This window comes from Oncorhynchus clarkii, chromosome 17 (assembly GCF_045791955.1).
Source record: "Oncorhynchus clarkii lewisi isolate Uvic-CL-2024 chromosome 17, UVic_Ocla_1.0, whole genome shotgun sequence".
Classification (NCBI taxonomy): Eukaryota; Metazoa; Chordata; class Actinopteri; order Salmoniformes; family Salmonidae; genus Oncorhynchus; species Oncorhynchus clarkii.
In genome coordinates, this window is record NC_092163.1 from 83,910,995 (window position 1) to 83,927,287 (window position 16,293).

The 16,293-nt window shown below is 42.9% G+C and overlaps 1 protein-coding gene across 2 annotated transcripts in view; it reads left to right on the top strand.

Annotated features, from left to right (window-relative positions):
• Nucleotides 1-16,293, top strand: part of LOC139371469 (stabilin 1) — a 300,518-nt gene that overhangs the window by 254,666 nt on the left and 29,559 nt on the right. For both annotated transcript variants that reach the window (XM_071111910.1, XM_071111908.1), the window contains exons 50-57: nt 675-734; nt 2,160-2,336; nt 2,434-2,514; nt 4,664-4,810; nt 7,648-7,704; nt 7,942-8,027; nt 9,511-9,629; nt 14,412-14,666. In XM_071111910.1, coding sequence (XP_070968011.1) covers nt 675-734; nt 2,160-2,336; nt 2,434-2,514; nt 4,664-4,810; nt 7,648-7,704; nt 7,942-8,027; nt 9,511-9,629; nt 14,412-14,666 — 982 coding nt within the window. The remainder of the gene's footprint in view (nt 1-674; nt 735-2,159; nt 2,337-2,433; nt 2,515-4,663; nt 4,811-7,647; nt 7,705-7,941; nt 8,028-9,510; nt 9,630-14,411; nt 14,667-16,293) is intronic.

The following is a 16,293-nucleotide window of genomic DNA, read 5'->3' on the forward strand; positions in this document are numbered from 1 at the left end:
CACGGTTATCCATGTTAATCTATAGACCTATCACGGTTATCCATGTTAATCTATAGACCTATCATGGTTATCCATATTAATCTATAGACCTATCACGGTTATCCATGTTAATCTATAGACCTATCACGGTTATCCATGTTAATCTATAGACCTATCACGGTTATCCATGTTAATCTATAGACCTATCACGGTTATCCATATTAATCTATAGACCTATCACGGTCATCCATGTTAATCTATAGACCTATCACGGTTATCCATGTTAATCTATAGACCTATCACGGTTATCCATGTTAATCTATAGACCTATCACGGTTATCCATGTTAATCTATAGACCTATCATGGTTATCCATGTTAATCTATAGACCTATCACGGTTATCCATGTTAATCTATAGACCTATCACGGTTATCCATGTTAATCTATAGACCTATCATGGTTATCCATGTTAATCTATTGACCTATCATGGTTATCCATGTTAATCTATTGACCTATCACGGTCATCCATGTTAATCTATAGACCTATCATGGTTATCCATGTTAATCTATTGACCTATCACGGTCATCCATGTTAATCTATAGACCTATCACGGTCATCCATGTTAATCTATAGACCTATCACGGTCATCCATGTTAATCCCTACTTGTGACATAATGTTTTCTTATATTTCAGCTTAATTTCACTGAAGCAGGTGAACTATATGGATACATGAAGTTCACCAAACTGGTGCAGGTAAACAAATCTAATTTTATTGGTCACATGCACATGGTTAGCAGATGTTAATGCGAGTGTAGCTAAATGCTTGTGCTTCTAGTTCCGACCGTGCAGTAATATCTAACAAGTAATCTAACAATTTCACAACAACTGCCTTATACACACACAAGTGTAAAGGGATGAATAAGAATATGTACATATAAATATATGGAGGAGCGTTGGCAGTGCGGCATAGGCAAGATGCAGTAGATGGTGTAGAGTACAGTATATACATATGAGATGAGTAATGTAGGGTATGTAAACATTATATAATATAAAGTGGCTAGTGATACATTTATTACATCCAAGTATTCATTATTAAAGTGGCTGGAGTTGAGTCAGTATGTTGGCAGCAGCCACTCAATGTTAGTGATGGCTGTTTAACAGTCTGATGGTCTTGAGCTAGAAGCTGTTTTTCAGTCTCTCGGTCCCAGCTTTGATGCACCTGTACTGACCTCGCCTTCTGGATGATAGCGGGGTGAACAGGCAGTGGCTCGGGGTGGTTGTTGTCCTTGATGATCTTTTTGGCCTTCCTGTGACATCAGGTGGTGTAGGTGTTCTGGAGGGCAGGTAGTTTGCCCCCGGTGATGCGTTGTGCAGACCTCACTACCCTCTGGAGAGCCTTACGGTTGTGGGCGGAGCAGTTGCCGTACCAGGCGGTGATACAACCCGACAGCTCTCGATTGTGTTTCTTCAGCCTCCTGAGGTTGAAGAGGCGCTGTTGCGCCTTCTTCACCATGCTGTCTGTGTGGGTGGACCATTTCAGTTTGTCCGTGCTTGGCCGTTTACTAATTAATGTATAAAGCTAATACACATTTACTACCGTATAAATAGCTTCAATCTCAAATACTTTTATGGGGCGAATCCCAATTTACACAAAGTCAAAATTTAACTTTGTCTCCATTGAAGTAGCATATGGCATTCAGCCAATCATTGCACATTGTACAAATGGACCAGGGCTTTACACTCTTTGTTAGGGTCCACCTGATTGGCTGAACACAGTAAACTACACCTAGCATTGTGGTGGAAAATGGTCCTATTGGTCATTTTCACGCCTGCACTAATACATCTGAGACCACAGTAGATTGGAGAGAGAGGAACAGGGCTTCATGCCCCTGACCATGTTGTTATCATTGTTATTATTATTGTTTTTATGATGACGACAACATGCTGAACCTGGTCGAGAGCTCCATCCACCAGCCCCTGACCATGTTGTTGTTATTGTTGTTATTATTTTTAGGATGCCAACATGCTGAACCTGGTCGAGAACTCCATCCACCAGCCCCTGACCATGTTGTTGTTATTGTTCTTATTATTTTTAGGATGCCAACATGCTGAACCTGGTCGAGAACTCCATCCACCAGCCCCTGACCATGCTGTTGTTATTGTTCTTATTATTTTTAGGATGCCAACATGCTGAACCTGGTCGAGAACTCCATCCACCAGCCCCTGACCATGTTGTGGCCGTCTGACGCTGCTCTCAGCTCTCTGTCTGAAGAGAGACAACACTGGCTCTACAGTCTTGCCCACAGGGACAAACTCACAGCCATCATCAAAGCTCACATCATACGCAATATCAAGGTGAGGCTATGGGTGCATCACAAATGTTTTGATTACTTCTTGATGTTGTTTTGATTGTGATCTTGTATTGATTATAATGACGTTGATCTCTCTACAGAAGATGACCTTGACTTCGTTCACTACCTACCGGACGATGCACGGATCAACCTTCACCTTTAGCTGTAACAAGAAAGTCGTTGTGAGTAGCTACTTCAACCTCATTTACACCTCTGAGTCTCAAATGACACCCCGCTCCCGATATAGGGCACTGCTTTTGACCAGAGCCCATCGGTGTACTATAAAGGGAATAGGGTCTAAAGTAGTGCACTATATAGGGAATAGGGTCTAAAGTAGTGCACTATATAGGGTCTAAAGTAATGCACTATATAGGGTCTAAAGTAGTGCACTATATAGGGTCTAAAGTAGTGCACTATATAGGGTCTAAAGTAGTGCACTATATAGGGTCTAAAGTAGTGCACTATATAGGGTCTAAAGTAGTGCACTATATAGGGAATAGGGTCTAAAGTAGTGCACTATATAGGGAATATCAAATCAAAGTTTATTTGCCACGTGCGCCGAATACAACAGTGAAATGCTTACTTACAGGCTCTATCCAACAGTGCAATTTTTAAGTAAAAAATTGGTATGAGTTAAACAATAGATAAGTGAAGAAATAAAAAACAGTAAAATAATAGTGAAAATAACAGTAGCGAGGCTCCGTACAGATGATACCGGTACAGAGTCAATGTGCGGGGGCAACAGTTAGCCGGGCTAATTGAGGTAATATGTACATGAATGTATTGTTAAAGTGACTATGCATAGATGATAAACAGAGAGTAGCAGCACCGTAAAAGAGGGGTTGGTGGGGGGATTTGCGGTAGTGCCTTGCGGTCGGAGGCCGAGCATTTTCCGTATGAGGCAGTGATGCAACCAGCTGCTCTCGATGTTGCAGCTGTATAATATCCTTTTGAGGATCTGAGGACCCATGCCAAATCTTTTCAGTCTCCTGAGGGGGAACAGACTTTGTCGTGCCTTCTTCACAACTTTCTTGGTGTGTTTGGACCATTCTAGTTTGTTGGTGATGTGGACAACAAGGAACTTAAAGCCCTCAGCCTGCTGCAATACAGCCCCGTCAATGAGAATGGGGGTTTGCTCGGTCCTCCTTTTCCTGTAGTCCACAATCATCTCCTTCGATGAACATAGAAGTGATTTAGCTCGTCTCGTAGGCTCGTGTCACTGAGCAGCTCGCGGCTGTGTTTCCCTTTGTGATCTGTAATAGTTTGCAGGCCCTGCCACATCCAACGAGAGTCGGAGCCAGTGTAGTACGATTCAGTCTTAGTCCTGTATTGATGCTTTGCCTGTTTGTCAACGAACAACCGGGTTAGAGTGCCTCACCTTGAAAGCGTCAGCTCTACCCTTTTGGTTCAGTGCTAATGTTGCCTGTAATCCATGGCTTCTGGTTGGGGTATGTACGTACAGTCACTGTGGAGATGACGTCCTCAATGCACTTATTGATAAAGCCAGTGACTGATATGGTGTTCTCCTCAATGCCATCGGAAGAACCCTGGAACATATTCCAGTCTAAAGTAGTACACTATATGCATAGGCAATAGTTTTTACAGTAGTGCACTATATAGAGAATAGGGTCTAAAGTAGTGCACTATATAGAGAATAGGGTCTAAAGTAGTGCACTATATAGGGTCTAAAGTAGTGCACTATAAAGGGAATAGGGTCTAAAGTAGTGCACTATAAAGGGAATAGTGTCTAAAGTAGTGCACTATATAGAGAATAGGGTCTAAAGTAGTGCACTATATAGAGAATAGGGTCTAAAGTAGTGCACTATATAGAGAATAGGGTCTAAAGTAGTGCACTATATAGGGTCTAAAGTAGTGCACTATAAAGGGAATAGGGTCTAAAGTAGTGCACTATAAAGGGAATAGGGTCTAAAGTAGTGCACTATAAAGGGAATAGGGGGCCATTTGGGAAATACGCCTTATTTTATCCCCAAAGCACAATTATAGCTGAGAATGAAAGAAAGACAGTGAAGATACATGGTACACCATCTGCTCAGAACTACTGGGCCTACTGGGCCTTCTGGGCCTACTGGGCCTACTGGGCCTACTGGGCCTACTGGGCCTACTGGGCCTTCTATATTCCTCTCTCCCCAATCTCCCAATTTCATCTAGCCTCAGCCTGGTTCTAGATCTGTTTGTGCTTTCTTGCCACGGGTGTAACTGACTTTAGGAGTTTGGAAGAAAGCACAAACAGATCTGGGACCAGGTTAGTTCTCATCTTGTCCTGTGATTATCTTATTACCTTTCTCATGTTTGTTTGTTTGTGTCTGTCAGGGGGACATCATGGTGAATGACAACATGGCGAGGCTCCTGGATCGTTTCATGATGTTTAACGGGGGCGTTGCGTATGGCATCGACCAGCTACTGGAACCTCCCGGTCTGGGTGCACACTGTGATGGACTGGAGGACAGGACTATATACGTAAGAGACTTTCATATCACCTTCATAATACTATTAGTTATTTCTAATATATCTGGAGAGTATATGTGGAAGGTTCTGGTATTTCAGCAGGAGACGTTTCTCCCACACACGACGGACTGGACGGAGAAATGAGATGACAAAATGATCCTCATGTGTGTCTATGCTCAATGGACAGTTTAAAGTATATGCATCTTGGATATATGAGTGTCTGTGAAACTGGAGACACAAAGACACAAAACATCAAGGCAACAACATTATAGAAACAAAAGGCAAAATCCTTGTTTAGCCCCTTTAGGATCCGCAGTGTCTAAGGTGTACTGCCAGAATGCCTCTCTTTCTATTAATTTACGTATGATGTCACCTCTTGGTGAAATGTTGAAGTGTTTTATAGTTACGAAGTGCAGCGAGGCAGCCTTATGTTCCACATTGTTCGTTTGGTTTGACCAATAAGCAGCCTCACAGATGTATCTTAGCTTGACCCAAGACGGCTTAGCAGATTTTTTTTCATATATATTTTAATCTCACTTTCCATCTACGAACTAAATATACTTTCCTGCAACCCGCCTCACACAATGTGGTACGGATCTGCAAGTTTTTATTCCTTATAACTGGTTCCTCCATCGGGAGCTAGCCAGCTAACTAGCTATTAGTCTTTGTTAGCCACGGCTAGCTGTCTTCACCTTTAGCTCGGACGCCAGCTTTAGCTCGCCAATACCTGCCAGTCTGCAAAGCGCGATATCAACCCATTGGACTGCTTTTCTCTACCACATCTCCAGATTCCTGCCGCAAGCTCTGGACCATTACACCGGATTACCGCAGCTAGCTAGCTGCAACCGAGTGGCTATTGCTGGCTAACGCCTCTGTCCCGAAGCAAGCACCATTTACCTTTGAGCTAGGCTCGAGCTAGGCCCAACTCGCGGCTAGCCGACGAAGAATAGCAGCTAATTCCTGGGCTTCAACACCTCTTTCGCCAATTTGCCTGGACCCTTTATTGTCGACATGGAGCCCTGCCGATCCATCACGACTGGTCTGCTGACGTAATCGTCCAATGTGGTTTCAGCAGGCGTTTCCGTTGCAATGTCGCCGAAGACCCATCTGCTAGACTCGGCCGTCTGAACTAGCTGTCTGAACGCCGAGTCTCCCGCTCGCCTAGCATAGTAGTCGACTACCTGACTCACCTATTGCTGCTCATTGGACCCTATGATCACTCGGCTACACAGCTGATGCCTGCTGGACTGTTCACTAACATGGTACCTCATTTTGTTTATCTGTCGGCCTCAGCCTCAAACTCTGGTCGTCCCGTATGTACCTAACTGACCCGCTCTGCCCATTCATCGCCATTTACCCATTGTTGTCTTAGCTCTCCTGATAAACATCTGTGATTGCTTTATGCCGCTCTCTAATGTCAATATGCCTCGTCTACTGCTGTTTCGGTTAGTTCTTATTTTTATATTTCACTGTAGGGCCCCCAGTCCCACTCAACATGCCTTAGATAGCTATTTTTTCCCACCCCCCCACACATGCAGTGACCTCACATGGCTTAACTGGTGCCTCCAGAGATTCAACCTCTCTCATCGTCACTCAATGCCTAGGTTTACCTCCACTGTACTCACATCCTACCATACCCTTGTCTGTACATTATGCCCTGAATCTATTCTACCACGCACAGATCTACTCCTTTTTTTCTCTGTTCCCAACGCACTAGACAACCAGTTCTTATAAGCTTTAGCCGTACCCTTATCCTACTCCTCCTCTGTTCCTCTGGTGATGTAGAGGTTAACCCAGGCCCTGTAACCCCCAGTACTACACCTATTCCCCAGGTGCTCTCATTTGTTGACTTCTGTAACCGTAAAAGCCTTTTCATGCACGTTAACATTTGAAGCCTCCTCCCTAAGTTTGTCTTATTCACTGCTTCAGCACACTCCGTCAACCCTGATGTCCTAGCCATGTCTGAATCGTGGCTTAGGAAGGCCACCAAAAATTCTGAAATTTCCTTTCCCAACTATAATATTTTCCATCAAGATAGAACTGCCAAAGGGGCGGAGTTGCAATCTACTGCAGAGACAGCTTGCAGGGTTCTGTCATGCTATCCAGGTCTGTGCCCAAACAGTTAAAGATTCTACTTTTAAAAATCCACCTTTCCAGAAATAAGTCTCTCACTGTTACTGCTTGTTATACAGTAGATGCCCCTCAGACCCCAGCTGTGCCCTGGACACCATATGTGAGTTGATTGCCCCACATCTATTTTCAGAGTTCGTACTGTTAGGTGACCTAAACTGAGATATGCTTAACGCCGTCCTAAAATCTAAGCTAGATGCACTCAATCTCACACAAATTATCAAGGAGCCTACCAGGTACAGCCCTAAATCCGTAACCATGGGCACACTCATAGATTTCATTCTGACCAACTTGCCCTCTAAATACACATCTGCTGTCTTCAACCAGGATCTCAGCGATCACTGCCTCATTGCCTGCTTACGTTATAGGTCCGCGGTCAAACGACCACCCCTCATCACTGTCAATCGCTCCCTAAAACACTTTTGCAAGCAGGCCTTTCTAATCGACCTGGCCCGGGTATCCTGGAAGGATTTTGACCCCATTCCGTTAGTAGAAGATGCCTGGTTGTTCTTTAAAAGTGCTTTCCTCACCATCTTAAATAAGCAAAATAGATATATACACGGGGCACGACAAAGACGTCTGACTGCTACGCCATCTTGGAATGAAGAAAAAAAAGTTGTTCTTCATTACACACCATGGACCAACAAATATTCTTTACATCAACAACATGGGAATCATTACAAAACGTATTGCATGACGTACCCTATGTGTGTTGTTAGAGTCGATGTGGTAGCTGCTTGGGTCCCCGACCCTGTCCCCACGGAACTGAAGATACGGTGAGCTCACACACACACTCACACACACACACACACACACACACACACACACACACACACACACACACACACACACACACACACACACACACACACACACACACACACACATACACACACACACACACACACACATACACACACACACACACATACACACACACACACACACACACACACACACACACACACACACACACACGCAAACCATAAGACACCATTTCCTGCCTTTCACAGGGCAAGACTGAGATCTGCAGCCTCATCAACCCCTACTCTATGCTCTACCCTCGACATCACAGTGTGATGTATAACCACGACTTCAGGTAGGGAGACTCCACAGTGATGCATAACCACGACTTCAGGTCGGGAGACTCCACAGTGATGCATAACCACGACTTCAGGTAGGGAGACTCCACAGTGATGCATAACTGTGACGTCAGGTAGGGAGACTCCACAGTGATGTTTTGACCACAACTTCAGGTAGGGAGACTCCACAGTGATGCATAACCACGACTTCAGGGAGGGAGACTCCACAGGGATGTTTGACCACGACGTCAGGTTGGGAGACTCCACAGTGACGTTTAACCATGACTTCAGGGAGGGAGACTCCACAGGGATGTTTGACCACAAAGTCAGGTAGGGAGACTCCACAGTGATGTTTGACCACGACTTCAGGGAGGGAGACTCCACAGGGATGTTTGACCACGACTTCAGGTAGGGAGACACCACAGTGATGTTTAACCACGACTTCAGGGAGGGAGACTCCACAGGGATGCATAACCATGACTTCAGGTAGGGAGACTCCACAGTTATGCATAACCACGACTTCAGGTAGGGAGACTCCACAGTGATGTTTGACCACGACTGCAGGTAGGGAGACTCCACAGTGATGTTTGACCACCATTTCAGGTAGGGAGACTCCACAGTGGTGTATGACCACGACTACAGGTAGGGAGACTCCACAGTGAAGTTTGAAAACCACTTCAGGTGGGGATACTCCACAGTAATCGATAACCATGACTTCAGGTAGGGAGAATGCACAGTGATGTTTGACCACCACCTCAGATAGGGAGACTCCACAGTGATGTTTGACCACCGCCTCAGATAGGGAGACTCCGCAGTGATGTTTGACCACCGCCTCAGATAGGGAGACTCCGCAGTGATGTTTGACCACCGCCTCAGATAGGGAGACTCCGCAGTGATGTTTGACCACCGCCTCAGATAGGGAGACTCCGCAGTGATGTTTGACCACCGCCTCAGATAGGGAGACTCCGCAGTGATGTTTGACCACCGCCTCAGATAGGGAGACTCCACAGTGATGTTTGACCACCGCCTCAGATAGGGAGACTCCACAGTGATGTTTGACCACCGCCTCAGATAGGGAGACTCCACAGTGATGTTTGACCACCGCCTCAGATAGGGAGACTCCACAGTGATGTTTGACCACCGCCTCAGATAGGGAGACTCCACAGTGATGTTTGACCACCGCCTCAGATAGGGAGACTCCACAGTGATGTTTGACCACCGCCTCAGATAGGGAGACTCCACAGTGATGTTTGACCACCGCCTCAGATAGGGAGACTCCACAGTGATGTTTGACCACCGCCTCAGATAGGGAGACTCCACAGTGATGTTTGACCACCGCCTCAGATAGGGAGACTCCACAGTGATGTTTGACCACCGCCTCAGATAGGGAGACTCCACAGTGATGTTTGACCACCGCCTCAGATAGGGAGACTCCACAGTGATGCATAACCATGACTTCAGGTAGGGAGTATTATTTTTCTTCATCCTCTTCTTCTACAGCCACTACCCCTCTATGACGAGGCACCACATGGGCCAAAGGATGGGCTGTAAGAGGATGTGTAAGAGTCAAGCCTGGGTCATTAGCTGCTGTAAGAACCACTATGGAAGAGATTGCCAAGGTGAGCCTTCCCACTGCCTCAGATAGTGATATACATGACATGATGTACAGTGCCCTCAGATGGCGGACGTGATATACAGTGTCCTCAGATAGTAGACGTGATATACCGTGTCCTCAGATAGTAGACATGATATACAGTGTCCTCAGATAGTAGACATGATATACAGTGTCCTCAGATAGTAGACATGATACACAGTGTCCTCAGATAGTAGACATGATATACAGTGTCCTCAGATAGTAGACATGATATACAGTTTCCTCAGATAGCGGACGTGATATACAGTGTCCTCAGATAGTAGACATGATATACAGTGTCCTCAGATAGTAGACATGATATACAGTATCCTCAAATAGTAGACATGATATACAGTATCCTCAGATAGTAGACATGATATACAGTATCCTCAGATAGTAGATATGATATACAGTGTCCTCAGATAGTAGATATGATATACAGTGTCCTCAGATAGTAGACATGATATACAGTGTCCTCAGATAGTAGACATGATATACAGTATCCTCAAATAGTAGACATGATATACAGTGTCCTCAGATAGTAGATATGATATACAGTGTCCTCAGATAGTAGATATGATATACCGTGTCCTCAGATAGTAGACATGATATACAGTGTCCTCAGATAGTAGACATGATATACAGTGTCCTCAGATAGTAGACATGATATACAGTATCCTCAGATAGTAGACATGATATACAGTGTCCTCAGATAGTAGACATGATATACAGTATCCTCAGATAGTAGACATGATATACAGTGCCCTCAGATAGTAGACATGATATACAGTATCCTCAGATAGTAGACATGATATACAGTGCCCTCAGATAGTAGACATGATATACAGGGTCCTCAGATAGTAGACATGATATACAGTGCCCTCAGATAGTAGACATGATATACAGGGTCCTCAGATACATTAAAGTGTTTAGAAATATATTATATTCTTATCCACAATAAAAGTGACTCCAAAATGACATAAAACATTATTACAAATAAATGGTTCACCCGATATGGATGACAATCCCTTCAAATCCAAAGACAACCAGGTGAGGGGAGTTCCTTACTGAGACCTAGACAACCAGGTGAGGGGAGTTCATTACTAGTTAGTGACCTAGACAACCAGGTGAGGGGAGTTCCTTACTAATTAGTGACCTAGACAACCAGGTGAGGGGAGTTACTTACTAAGACCCAGACAACCAGGTGAGGGGAGTTCATTACTAGTTAGTGACCTAGACAACCAGGTGAGGGGAGTTCCTTACTAATAAGTGACCTAGACAACCAGGTGAGGGGAGTTACTTACTAAGACCCAGACAACCAGGTGAGGGGAGTTCCTTACTGAGACCTAGACAACCAGGTGAGGGGAGTTACTTACTGAGACCTAGACAACCAGGTGAGGGGAGTTCCTTACTAAGACCTAGACAACCAGGTGAGGGGAGTTCCTTACTAATTAGTGACCTAGACAACCAGGTGAGGGGAGTTCCTTACTAAGACCCAGACAACCAGGTGAGGGGAATTCCTTACTACGACCCAGACAACCAGGTGAGGGGGATTCATTACTAAGACCCAGACAACCAGGTGAGGGGAGTTCCTTACTACGACCCAGACAACCAGGTCAGGGGAGTTCATTACTAAGACCCAGACAACCAGGTGAGGGGAGTTCCTTACTACGACCCAGACAAGCAGGTGAGGGGAGTTCCTTACTGAGACCTAGACAACGAGGTGAGGGGAGTTCCTTACTGAGACCTAGACAACCAGGTGAGGGGAGTTCCTTACTGAGACCTAGACAACCAGGTGAGGAGAGTTCCTTACTGAGACCCAGACAACCAGGTCAGGGGAGTTCATTACTAAGACCCAGACAACCAGGTGAGGGGAGTTCCTTACTACGACCCAGACAAGCAGGTGAGGGGAGTTCCTTACTGAGACCTAGACAACGAGGTGAGGGGAGTTCCTTACATTTTCTCTGTATATATCAATGCAATTGCGGGCGAATGTGAGACCTAGACAACCAGGTGAGGGGAGTTCCTTACTGAGACCTAGACAACCAGGTGAGGAGAGTTCCTTACTGAGACCTAGACAACCAGGTGAGGAGAGTTCCTTACTGAGACCTAGACAACCAGGTGAGGGGAGTTCCTTACTGAGACCTAGACAACCAGGTGAGGGGAGTTCCTTACTGAGACCTAGACAACCAGGTGAGGGGAGTTCATTACTAATGAGTGACCTTAATGAATTATTAAGGGAGAAGCGAAAACCCGCATCAACTCTGCCCTACGTGGAATTAGTTTGTCATGTGCTGTATATTCATGCTAACAGTAAATACATTTTTCTTTAAAATATCATTTTTTAAAGAATGTTTGATCTTTTTGATTCCAGAGAAACAGGGCATTTGGTAAATATTCACACTTGACTTTTTCCACGTTTTGTGACATTACAGCCTTATTCTAAAATGAATTATCATTTTCCCCCCACATCAATCTACACACAATACCTCATAATGACAAAGCAAAAACAGGCTTTTGGAATTTTTTGCAAATGTATAAAACAAAAATTACTGAAATGTTACAGTTACGAAAGTATTCAGACCCTTTACTCAGTACTTTGTTGAAGCATCTTTGGCAGTCGATTACAGCCTCAAGTCTTCTTGTGTATAACGCTACCAGCTTGGCACACCTGTATTTGGGGAGATTCTCTCATTCTTCTCTGCAGATCCTCTCAAGCTCTGTCAGGTTGGAGGGGAAGTCACTGTACAGCTATTTTCAGGTCTCCATTTTCAGGTCTCTCCAGAGATGTTTGATCGGGTTCAAGTCCGCCTGGGCCACTCAAGGACATTGAGACTTGTCTCGAAGTCACTCCTGCATTGTCTTGGCTGTGTGCTTAGGGTCGTTGTCCTGTTTGAAGGTGAACCTTCGCCCCAGTCTGAGGTCCTGAGTGCTCTGGAGCAGGTTTTCATCAAGGATCTCTCTGTACTTTGCTCTAATCATCTTTCCCTCGATCCAGACTAGTCTCCCAGTCTCTGCCGCTGAATAACATCCCCACAGCATGATGCTTCCACCACCATGCTTCACCGTAGGGATGGTGACAGGTTTCCTCCCGATCTGACGCTTGGCATTCAGGCCAAAGAGTTCAATCTTGGTTTCATCACACCAGAGAATCTTGTTTTTCATGGTCTGAGAGGCTTTAGGTGCCTTTTGGCAAACTCCAAGCGTGCTGTCATGTGCCTTTTACTGAGGAGTGGCTTCCATCTGGCCACTGCAGAGATGGTTGTCCTTCTGGAAGGTTCGCCCATCTCCACAGAGGAACTCTGGGGCTCTGTCAGTAACCATTAGGTTCTTGGTCACCTCCCTGACCAAGGCCCTTCTCCACCGATTGCTCAGTTTGGTCTGATGGCCAACTCTAGGAAGAGTCTTGGTGGTTCCAAACTTCTTCCATTTAAGAATGATGGAGGCCACTATGTTCTTGGGGAACTTCAATGCTGCACAAATGTTTTGTTTCTTGGCACGATCCTGTCTCATAGTTGGACAGACAATTCCTTCGACCTCATGGCTTGTTTTTTTTGCTCTGACATGAACTGTCAACTGTGGGACCTTATATAGACAGATGTGTGCCTTTCCAAATCATGTCCAATCAATTAAAGTTACCACAGGTGCACTCAAATTAAGTTGTCGAGAGAGCTCAAGGATGATCAATGGAAACAGGATCTACCTGAGCTCATTTCGAGTCTCATAGCAAAGGTGATGAATACTTATGTAAATAAGGCATTTCCGGTTTTAATTTGTAATACATTTGCAAAAATGTCTAAAACACTGTTTTCATTTGCCATTATAGGGTATTGTGTGTAGACTGATGAGGGAAAAAAAATATTTAATCCCTTTTAGAATAAGGCTAAACAAAATGTGAAAAAAAATGTCAAGGGGTATGAATGCACTGTACATGTCTGTTGGTTTACAGTGGTGTACAACCTTGTTGTCATAGTAATGATAACAATACTCAGAGCTTTACTTTGAAAAGGGGGAACTTCAAAGTGATGTGTTCCAATGTGTTTCAGTGTAAACTCACTTCATCCACTACCAATGTGTTTCAGTGTAAACTCACTTCATCCACTACCAATGTGTTTCAGTGTAAACTCACTTCATCCACTACCAATGTGTTTCAGCGTAAACTCACTTCATCCACTACCAATGTGTTTCAGCGTAAACTCACTTCATCCACTACCAATGTGTTTCAGTGTAAACTCACTTCATCCACTACCAACGTGTTTCAGTGTAAACTCACTTCATCCACTACCAATGTGTTTCAGTGTAAACTCACTTCACCCACTACCAATGTGTTTCAGTGTAAACTCACTTCATCCACTACCAATGTGTTTCAGTGTAAACTCACTTCATCCACTACCAATGTGTTTCAGTGTAAACTCACTTCACCCACTACCAATGTGTTTCAGTGTAAACTCACTTCACCCACTACCAATGTGTTTCAGTGTAAACTCACTTCATCCACTACCAATGTGTTTCAGTGTAAACTCACTTCATCCACTACCAATGTGTTTCAGTGTAAACTCACTTCATCCACTACCAATGTGTTTCAGTTTAAACTCACTTCATCCACTACCAATGTGTTTCAGTGTAAACTCACTTCATCCACTACCAATGTGTTTCAGTGTAAACTCACTTCATCCACTACCAATGTGTTTCAGTGTAAACTCACCCTTTTCTACTACCAATGTGTTTCAGTGTAAACTCACCCTTTTCCAATACTAATGTGTTTCAGTATGTTCTGGTGGGTTGGAGTCTCCCTGTGGAGATCACGGGGACTGTGATGATGGCCGTCTGGGGTCTGGACGCTGCCGGTGCCACGATGGCTTCAAAGGAATAGCCTGTGAGCTGTGTGAACTTAAACACTATGGAACCAATTGTACAGCGTGTAACTGCACAAATCAGGGCCAGTGTGAGGAGGGGATGGAGGGAGATGGGAGCTGCTCCTGTACTGAGGGCTGGACTGGAGACCGCTGCCACCTTAAAATAGGTGAACATTGATTCAGCTATTATGAAACTACACTATTACATTCAAAAAACATTCCTTATCCACGATACTTCAATGGGTGACTATCCAGACCTGTACTGGGTGTAAGGAATGTTTTGGGGATGTTCAAGTCCCTCCGTCAAGTACCTGATTCCCGTTTTCTTCAAGCTGGGCTGAAGCATCTTTGGGGATATATTTTTTAACTGTTACATGGTAATGTGTTGTGCCATTTACACAATGCCACAAACAGACAATAAATTCATAATATTATCTTAAATACTACCTTCATGCTTTGTGTGCGTGTAGCAGTATATCGTTGGTAGGTAGCCCAGCGGCTAAGGAGTTGGACCTGTAGCTGAACGATCCCCTGTTCAAATCCCAGGCCAGGTGCTGAAAAAAAAGGGGGGGGGGAATTGATCTGGTAACTGGAGGGCTATTAAGTTCATATTCTAACAACTATCCCCTACCGTTGGGCGCTTGAGCAAGGTCCTTAACCCTTCACCATGTTCTCCATCCAGGGGCATTGCAGCTTCACCCTGTGCTGCTGTCAACTCTGTGATGTGTCTGTGTGATGTGTCATGTGGTGGGGGGTTAAGAGAGAAGAAGACATTTCTTTGTATCTATAAAAAAATATTATAACTATAATATTAATAACAATAATATTATATATGATAATAATAACAATCATTACAATAATAACTACAAAAATAATAACTATAAACATGCAGAAAAAACACTATAATAATAATAATATCCATAATAATGTCATCACAACAAATATAATACCAACAATAACTATAATAATACATAGAATAATAATAACAATAAATAATAACAATAATAATTACTATAACACATATAATAACTACGAAGGGCTATATGTACGAAGGGCGCTATGTACGAAGGGCTATGTAAATACATTTGATTTGATTTTAACTATGATAGTACATAATAATACGTATATTATAATAATAATATTACCTAGACTAATATATATATATATATAATAACTATAACAGTAATAATAACTATTATAATACATATTATAACTATAATAGTAATAATAGCTATAATAATACATATAACGACTATAATAATACATCATTAATAACTATAATAGTAATAATAACTATAATAATACATAATAACTATAATAGTAATATAGACTATAATAATACACAATATAACTATACTAATACATATAATAATTATACTACATAATAACTATAATACATGTAATAACTATAATAATACATAATAACTATAATACATGTAATAACTATAATAATAGATATTATAACTATACTAATAGATACATATTATAACTATACTAACAGATATAATAACTATAATAGTAATATTAACTATAATAGTACATATTATAACTATACTAATACACATAATAACTATAATAATACATAATAACTATAACAGTAATAATAACTATAATAATACATATTATTACTATAATACATAATAACTATAATAGTAATAACAACCATAATAATACATATTATTACTATAATACATAATAACTATAGTAATACATAATAACTATAATAGTAATAATAACTATAATAATACATATTATTACTATAATACATAATAACTATAATAGTAATAACAACTA